General features: G+C 39.6%; 1 protein-coding gene across 1 annotated transcript; it reads left to right on the forward strand.

The window, feature by feature from the left end:
- The first annotated feature begins 3,925 nt into the window (after positions 1 to 3,925).
- Positions 3,926 to 5,413, forward strand: LOC109430116 (uncharacterized). The gene is made up of 2 exons (XM_019706147.3): positions 3,926 to 4,648; positions 4,720 to 5,413. Exons 1-2 carry the CDS (start codon positions 4,207 to 4,209, stop codon positions 5,328 to 5,330), a joined length of 1,053 nt encoding a protein of 350 aa, XP_019561692.2. The 5' UTR covers positions 3,926 to 4,206; the 3' UTR covers positions 5,331 to 5,413.
- Positions 5,414 to 9,818: the final 4,405 nt, after the last annotated feature.

The following is a 9,818-nucleotide window of genomic DNA, read 5'->3' on the forward strand; positions in this document are numbered from 1 at the left end:
CGTCTTATACAGAGCGAATTTGGTTTGCGTTTGCAAGTTACGGGACCTAAGCTGGCTACGCAATCCGTAAAAGGCCCTATTCGCAGCTGCAATACGCCTTTTCACTTCACGGGAAACGTCATTGTCACATGTCACAAGTGTTCCAAGATAAACAAATTCTTCAACAACTTCAAACACTTCCCCATCAATCACTACCTCAGCACTAACACCACTAGGCCTGCTTCTGTCTCTACCCGCTATCATGTACTTCGTCTTGGTAGAGTTAATCGTCAAACCTATCCTCGCTGTCTCTCTCTTCAGAGGAGCATAAGTTTCCTCCACTGCCCTACGATCGATGTCGATGAGATCAATATCGTCCGCAAAACCGAGGAGCATGTGCGACCGTGTGATGGTGTGATGATAGAGCCATTCCTCTGCACGCCTGACCTCCTAATCGCTCCTTCGAGTGCAATGTTGAACAATAAATTTGAATGAGCATCCCCCTGCCTCAATCCATCTAAGGTCACAAACGACGTAGACACTTCGTCCGCGATCCGAATACTTGATTTTGATCCATCCAGCGTTGCGCGTATCAGCCTAATTAGTTTCGCCGGAAAACCATGTTCTGACATTATCTGCCAAAGCTCATTTCTTTTCACTGAATCGTACGCTGCTTTAAAATTAATGAACATGGTGGGTGGTGGTGGGGGATGGTGGGTCTGCAAGTTATATTCCCGAAATTTATCTAGGATCATCCGCAGGGTAAACATTTGATCCGTCTTTGATCGGCCCTCACGACAACCAGCCTGGTATTCGCCGACGAAGGACTCCTCAAGAGGTCGCAGTCTGTTGAACAGGACACGCGACAGTATCTTATACGCCGAATTTAAAAGGGTAATCCCTCTGTAATTGGCACACTCCAGTCTGTGCCCTTTCTTGTAGATTGGGCATATGAGGCCATCCAACCAACTAGTGGGCAATTCTTCATCCTCCCAAATCTTTATAATAATCTGATGGATTGATTGATGTAGCTGCTCACTTCCGTGCTCCTTCGCTGCTACCATTCAACAAATCTTCGAAGTGCTCCTTCCACCTGGCTGCCACCATTGTTTTGTCTGTCAGCAAATTTCCTTCCCGGACATTGCACATAGCGGGCACTGGCGCAGTCTTGTGCCGCGCGCCATTGACAGTTGCATAAAATCCCCGCATATCGTTCCTGTCCATACTTTCCTGCGCTTCAGCAATAACACTCTTTTCGTGTTGCCGTTTTTTCCTGCGGTGGATTCGTTTCTCTTCTGCTCTTGCAACCCTGTACCGCTCTCTGTTCTGCCGGGTACCGGCCACTAGCATTCGACTTCTGGCGGCATTCTTTTCGTTCGTCGCTCGTTGGCAGTCCTCGTCAAACCAACCATTACGTTGGCGTCGCTGAGCGGTACCAATCACCTCTTGCGCTGTTGTTGTCACTGCTTCGTGGATACTTCCCCATAAGCTGTTGGCATCTCCAGATCCGTTGGTCTCTCCTATCCTCTCGTCTAGCTTCTGATGGTACTGTGCAGCAACCCCTTCGGCTGACAAGCGCTGGATATTGAAACGCATCGTCCTGTTGTTTCTTGAACTCGTGACGCTGGATAATCGCGCCCGAATTTTAGCGGCTACAAGATAATGATCCGAGTCGATGTTCGGGCCTCTGTAGGACCTCACATCTATGACGTCCGAGAAATGTCGCCCGTCGACCAGCACGTGGTCTACCTGGGAGCAAGTGTCACCACTCGGGTGTCGCCAGGTGTGTTTTCGGATATTCTTACGTGCGAAGTAGGTACTGCTGATTGCCATCCCTCCCTGGTATGAACTACCAACCGAGTCGAAAAATATCGATTTTAGCGTTACGTAATAAATGGATGCTGCCTTATAGCTCATTAGACACTCAAGACATACGGAATTTAACTTTTTTGACGCTACCTATACGACATGTCACGAACCTGAGTCTATGGCTATTTTCAGATAGTTCCAAGTTTGTGAGAATCTTTTGTCGAAAACGGCATCATTCAGGATTCTGACAATTTATACACTGGCGCCACTTATAGTGAAGGAATCTTGAACCCAGGTCGCCGTTGCCAGATAGTTCTAAGTTTGCTGAACATTTAATCAAAATCCGTCGACAAACAAAAAAGTTATGACCATTTTTGTGCTTTTCGGAAAGTGAAAAATGTATGTTGGCTGGAAGATGGCCAATCTCTATAAATAATTCTTTTATTTCTGCGAAATTTAAGACGTTTTGTTTCAAGCACTGAATAAAAATCCATGTGTTTGTCTAGAATTACCTTCTGAACATCCATTTAGTGTCTTTCTGGAATTCCAGGAAACCTTCCTTAAATTTTTCGGAAATTCCTATTAGGGGTCGTCCATAAATGACGCAGCATTATAGAAGAGGGGCTTGGATTATGCTACGAGAAAAGAATTAGGAATGGGAAAATAGACTACGAGGGAGAGGGGGTGTTGTAGAAAAAATGCTACGTCATTTATGGACGGCCTCTTATTTCGATTTGCCGGAAACTCCAATTATTTTGAAATGTCATGAAATTTCTACTATATGTTTTCCCATAAAATCTTATGAGAATTCCCTTCACTCGCAGCCTCGTTAGTCAAACAATAAATTCTCGAGAAGATTTACTAAATAGTACTTTCAAAAATTTTCTACAAACTGGCTAATTATTTTACAAATAACTTTTTCGAAAATTTCATTCAATTTGCCTAAAAATAAAGGTAGAAAATTTGCCATAATTGATTTAGAAAGCTTACCCAGAAATTTACTAGAAATTTTACTGATTTTTGCAAGGGTTTTGTCAATAATTTTTGGAACCCATGATATCAACTGATAACTAACTTATGAGCTTCCATTGTTATTTCTGAACAATAAAAAAAAAAAGGCTCCAGAAATTGCTCAAGATATTCAATACGAAAAGCAGCCATAATTAAGAAACAATGTTAGAAGTTTTGACTAGCTTCCTTCAACGTTTTTTGATGATTTTTTTTTGAAAATACTAGTGTTGGAGTTCTTGGAAGACTCCCTGAAGATATGCCTAGATAAGTTATTAGAGCAAAATGTGACGATGTTTTTCTGACGAGAATATTTACCAACATAAAACATTCCAAATTTCTAAACGGTGCATCTGTAACTCATGTGGGTTGCGACTTCCGGAGCAACATCGGTGGTGAGAAAAATGGTTAGAGGAGGCATACAATTCTTCTTCGGTGCGCTATCAAATGGCAGCAAACATTATGAAGAACAAACATTTTCATGTCTATGCATGCGTCATATGTATTCATGGAATTTGAAATGAGTCTTGTTTCTGGCGTTCGTTGCTGCTCGTTATAACTAATCGCAACCAGATGCAACTCACAGAAAGAGGAATAAGAGTTTTCACGCTCAGCGAGACGAGAAAGTTTTGTGATACGCACTTGTTACGAGTATGACAACAGGGAATATTCGGAAAATTGCAGTATGCCTGGATGATTGTGAACATTGGGTATTTCTTTCTCTGTTAATAACTTTCCGGTAAACTTTAGATTCCAGTAAACAAACAGAGTTTCTTAACCTTTCAGGACGTGTGCCTGTTTGGCCCCAAAATTGCACCGCACTTTAGCTGTAAACGACGAGCGAGGTTTTTTGAACGTTTTGAACTTTTCGCAATGGCGCGCGTCCTGAAGGGTTGATGGAAATGACTGCAAAATTTATAGGACAAAAAAAAAACAGTTTTTTCGTGCCTGCCTGGCTAAAATGGTTAGCAATACAGCTCTGGCTTTCGTGAAAGTGCTCGTATGTAGAAGCCGAGAAGCAAAAAAAAAAAGATAACCGTGAGTAAAAGACACTCTTTCTGTTTGGTGATAAGACAACTTGCAAGTCTTCCATTGAATCGAGAGCGTAAACATCAATGTGACTCATAACTGGAACATGACATTGTAAACCGGTTCCACACCGGACATTCGGGATCATTCTCGTTAGCTTCAGAAGCTACCAAATAGAACATTATGATCGCATGCGACGTTGCATGTGCCACAGGGCCAGCCCACTACTGGTTGGCTAGTTTACGATTTTAACCTCTTAATCTTTCCGAGGCAAATCCACATGCATTGATAACGAACTCAATAAAGTCTTTATATAAACGAAAACTCGACACTTGTACGAACATTTATTAACAATTAACCGAAGAGTCAGAAGTGATTGGTATGTTCAACGAGTTCAAAATGAACTTCAAACAAATTCTGCTAGTGAGTTGTCTTTTGGCTGTGGTTTCGGCTCGTTGCAATCATTGCGAGAGATATAGTAGTAAAAGCAGTTATCGACAGAGACACGTTCATCATTGGCACCATCACGATCCTTTCGTTCACTTCGAAGTTCAGGAGCCGAAAGGTTTAACGGTGTCCATAGTGCGACGATCTCCCAATACCACATTATTCGGAATAGAGTTGTATGTCAACCGTAGTCCTAAGCAATCAAACGAAAATCACTGCGATGTTTGCCAAAATACCACGTCAATCACATTCGGAAAGTTCATCATTAATGATGAGGAGGTACTGATCAAGAAGGGAGATGTACTGTATTACCATGTGCTACTAGGGATTAGCACCAACGTTACTCGTCTACATCTACAAAAAATGACGGTTACTGGTAAGACGCATTCGAAAGAACAACTATGAGTATTAGTTAAATAAACTTTACTATTTACTTTTTGGTTTCAGCCTCAACCATCAATCGATGCAACTGTAAAGCAAAATCAATTCCTCAAGTTCAACCCAAAACTAATCCTGGTTCGTCTGATCGTCGTCCAGCAGTTGGAGTAAGACCAACAGCTGCAGATTCGCAGACTTCGAAATATCCTTTCATTGTAGCCGATGATCAGCTGAATGAAGTAAGCTCTGAGGAACAGTCTCCATTCGGGTGCGATGTAGACCCAGTCACTCACCAGTGCCGCATTGAGACGAAAAACGATAAACATCACACTAGTCACGATCTTGAACGAGAGGTGGAAATCCTGGAAGCAATCGTTGAGCAAATGAGAAAGATAATTTGTGCATCACGTAACACCACTAACATGATTCGTTTGGAAAGTGCAAGTTTGTCAACCAAAAATATGGACCAGCAGAAGAGTGTTATTCGATCAGCGTTTTCGGTCAACCCGGAAATGAAGGATATGATTAGCCACATAAGGCGTGTCCTGCCGGATGGACGATCTTCAAACGCGGTTCATTTAGATATGTACAGTTATGTAGACAAACAAAAAGTATTGTATCATGCGCGGATGAACAACCTCAACCACATAAGTGATTATGATTCGCGGCAGCTTGAGTAATCGATTGGTAGGATTCGAGCTCAACCATAGGATCATATTGCTGACAATATGGGTCGTGAAACAATAAAATAAATCACATTTAATGTGTTTGACGATTTTTTTTTTCTTTTTTCTTTTTTTTTTGTATTTTTTATGCAGATTTTTGCTCTACAAGTCGGGTTCGATTATACTGTATAATCGATCGCGTTCGCTATTGTCTCGCGTGAAAATCAAAACAATAGATGCGCGGGTGTTTAGTGTTCAGTATTGTGTTGTTCTTTGTAAAGAAGAACATTAATCAAGATAATTAGATGATCGGCATTAAACTACAAATACCACCCAACAATTGGTGAGATCTTTCCAATATTATTTATTTATAAATAATTCTACTTAAGTATATATTTGCTATATAACTGCATATAAGTTGAAAATTCGCTATTTTAAACATCCTTTCATCTATTGGAAGCTGCTTCAGTTCTGGGCTCTTTCTAAGTTGACGAAGGGATTTATAAATGCTTGCAAGGACTTGGCCAGGTGTGTGGAGCTGAGTGAATCTATGACATTGTAGATAGTAGCGACATCAGCAATGTCAATGGATATATTCAACTTTGCAACTCCATCCAAGATTTGTGCAAGTATTCATGCTATGCTATGCTATGCTATGCTATGCTACAAGTCGGGTTCGATTATACTGCGCGACAACCTCTATTGGATTTAGAGTCCGTTGTCCAGATTTGTTTATGATTTTTTCCAGAGCTGCATATAAAAGATTCTATCACATTTTTTCCAGGGATTTTCTCGAAGTACGCAGGGAATTCATCCAAGGACTGCATCGGCGATTTATACTGTTCATTCCTATAAGCGATTCTTCTATGAAACTTTTAAGAAATCTTATGCAGATTATCTACTTCAGGAACACCTGCAGAGGTATTTTGAGGTTATTCAAGGGGTTCCTTTTGAAATTACACCTAGCATATTTTTGGGTTTACTTCTCGTAAGATTCTCTTGGAGGTCGTTAAGATTCAAGCAAAACTTACTCCTGAAATCCCTTCAAGAAATCCACCAAGAGGTCCAAGTCACGAGAAACTGAATCAGTCAACTCTTCATAGATTGCTTTGGCATTTTGTTCTGGGATACCATGAGAAATATCACGAGATGTTCTCTGTGTAATCTTTTGAATTCCCTTTCAGAACTACCTTTAGGTTTCTTCAAGGTAATCTCGTGAATTCATCGTGGTTATCTCTTGTAATACGACAAGAAATGCTTGTTTGCATACAAACATTGTTTATTAATGCACGTTCAGGAGAGTCTTTTGTGGTTTTTAACTAGATGTACTTTTTCAAATCCTTATGTTGTCTTCAGAGCACGCTGAAGATACCAACTCGATTTGACGCAATCGCAAACTTTTATCTACATTTTCACACTTATGAAGAAGACTAAGTGAGTAGTCCAGTCGTGCTCCATATATTCCTTCCAGAACCCCACTGGAGATTGCTCCAATAATTCCATCTGGAATTATTCGAAGTATTTCTGCAAGCACTTCGTCAGTTGCTCTTCCCCCCCGAGAGCGGCTGGCACTTGACCCTCTTCTGAGCTCTCATAGCTCAAACGGACCCGGATAATTGGATATCGGCGAACGGCAACCCATAATGGACGACCCCCAATCGGACTGGAAAAGGAACAACAGCCACACATCATTTCATCATCGTGCTCATCATTCTACTAAGGACAGGGTAGAAAAGTGAAAGCAGGCAAACCAGTTCGATATAGTAGAATAAGAATATAATAGAATACATTTAGGCGCTGTACAAAGTGTAAGTGCAGCCGCCAATTGGAATCGCTCACGTAGTGTCCTAGTGGACAAAAGAGCTGTAAAATAGGTTAAGTGGTTAAGAATGAAAAAAAAAAAAATAAAAATTTTGTACAAAAAATCCTTTAGGAGTCCATGCAATTGCACCTTCAATAATATCGTCTAGAAATTACTGCACATATGGATTTCTTATGATTTTTTATCCATGGATTCCTTCAGAAATTCTTCCAGGAATTTGATAAGAATACTCTTCTGTGATTCCCTAAGGATTTGCTCAAGGGATTGTTTCCGGGATTCTTCATAGCGTTTCTTCAGAAATTCCTCCTAGAATTCCTCCAGTGATTCTCGCGGGAATTCTTTCTATGATTATATCTGGAACAACTTACGGAATTATTTTAAAAATGCCTCTAAGCACTCTTCTTGGGATTCTTTCAGGAATGCATCCTGGAATTCTTTCAGAAACTCCTCTAAGCTCCAGAACTTTTTAGAAATTCCTTTCCTCATGGAATTGCTTTCGATATACTTCCAGTGGTTTCTTCAGCAACTTCTCCAGGGATTTTTCAGGAACTGCTAGAGGGATTCCTCCAAGAGTTCCTTTACGTAAGGTACACCGAGGCAAGTTGAAACAGTGGGGTAAGATGAAACAGCGGGTAAACATTAGACCTGTTCACTTTGAAACTTTTTTTCTCCGATTCTCCGTGACACATCAAATTATCAATCCACATGCAAAAACAAGTCTTCAGTCCAAAATTTAGCCAAATTGATAAAGGTTTAGAGGTGTATCAAATCGATTTTGTGTTTTTTCAACCGTTTTCGCAGAAATTTACTCATAAATCCAGAAAATTGCTCCGAAAGGGTGCCGAAAATACCGTTAGGATATAGTTAGTACAATACTCTACAACTTTGCCGAAGATACTACGTTGTTTAAATTGCTTATTTCGAAGTTATTCAATAATTTTAGTTGAAAATTCACGAAAAAACACGATATTTTTACGATTTTACATATAAAAGTCATGTAATTTTACATTATTTTACGTGACTAAATTAATTAGCTATTTCTCCTTTGTGTAACGAACATTTCGTCCATACATCGTTTTTGTGTAGGAATTCGTTTTCAATGACTAATTATCAAAAGTATGTCACGTTGGTACTAAAAATCGCGTAGAGCTGCCAGTACGAATTAAAACAAAGTTACCCATGATTAAGACGTCATGCCATCGTATTCTAATGTCTTTTGATTTAAGTATCAGAAATGGTGCAGATGATAAGGCTCGAGCCTGCGGATCAGAAGGTCCCAGGTTCAAGTTCAAATATATAATAAACTTTTTTTTTCTTCCTTTGTAGCAGTTAGGATTATGAATCTGCCATGACTTACAACGCAATCTCCCAAATAATGATGATCGGGACCTGCCAATTAAGCCCATTCCAGGACTAGCTAGATATTTAGTTTATGTACTTGTTGACAAGAAATCGTGTCGACGAGATCAGCTGGACGAAATATTGGACATCTGTTTGATACCGATTAATTTAGCTAAAACAATTCAATACGATGATGGAACTGCTTCTGGATGCAAACTTTATCATACAACTGTGGAGAATACTTGCATCTATCTAGCCACAAGCAACACAAATACACGATAAAGGGAAACTTCATTCTTACTATGCACTCTACGGTTTCGAAACAAGGCTATGATGCCAAATTGCAATGAGATGCAGTGCGTAGTCTCATTAACTTATAGCTGGATCGAGACGCAAAAAATCCTATACCAGGGCTCGAACCTTGAATCTTCGAATCGGCAGTCTCATGCTCAACCATCTACACCAAATTGAAACTGATGCAGATGCGACAAAGAAATGTAATGACGTTTTAATAATGGGTAACTATGTTTAATTTTGTGCTGGCAACTCTATGTGATTTTTAGTATCAACGTGACATACTTTTGATAATTAGTCAATGAAAACGAATTCCCACACTAAAATGATGTATGGACGAAATGTTCGTAACACATAGGAGCAATAGCTAATTAAATTAGTCACGTAAAACAATGTAAATTTACATGACTTTTACATGAAAAACCGTAAAAATATTGCATTTTTTCGCGATTTCTTAACGAAAATTGTTGAATAACTTTTAAATAAGTAATTTAAACACCGTAGTGTCTTCGGCAAAGTTGTAGAGTATTGTTCCAGCTATATTTTAACGGTGTTTTCGGTACCTTTTCGGTGCAATTTTCTGGATATTGGAGTACATTTTTGTGAAAATGCTCGAAAAAACACAAAATCGATTTGATACACCTCTAAACCTTTATCAATTTGGCTCATTTTTGGACTGAAGACTTGTTTTTGCATGTGGATTGATAATTTGATGTGACACGGGTAGGTAAAAAAAAAGTGAACAGGTCTAGTAAACATGATGCTTTTAAATGATGATAAACAATTTGATTGCCATAACACATAGTTTTTGATTCAAACAATCTTTTAACGAAGGATACATTTCCAAATTTTATTGAAATCTATTTCAAATCTTCGCATTTCATCTTGCCCCACCCGTTTCAACTTGCCCCGGTTATTCTTTTTATGACTCCTTCAGGATTTCTTCAAGAATTTCAGCGATTCCTTCAATAACACTAAGAATTCTCCAGAAACTCCTTCTGGAATTCCGTCAGAAATTGAACCTTGGATTTTTTCCTGGGATTCGT

The sequence above is a fragment of the Aedes albopictus genome, chromosome 2, assembly GCF_035046485.1.
Source record: "Aedes albopictus strain Foshan chromosome 2, AalbF5, whole genome shotgun sequence".
Lineage (NCBI taxonomy): Eukaryota > Metazoa > Arthropoda > Insecta > Diptera > Culicidae > Aedes > Aedes albopictus.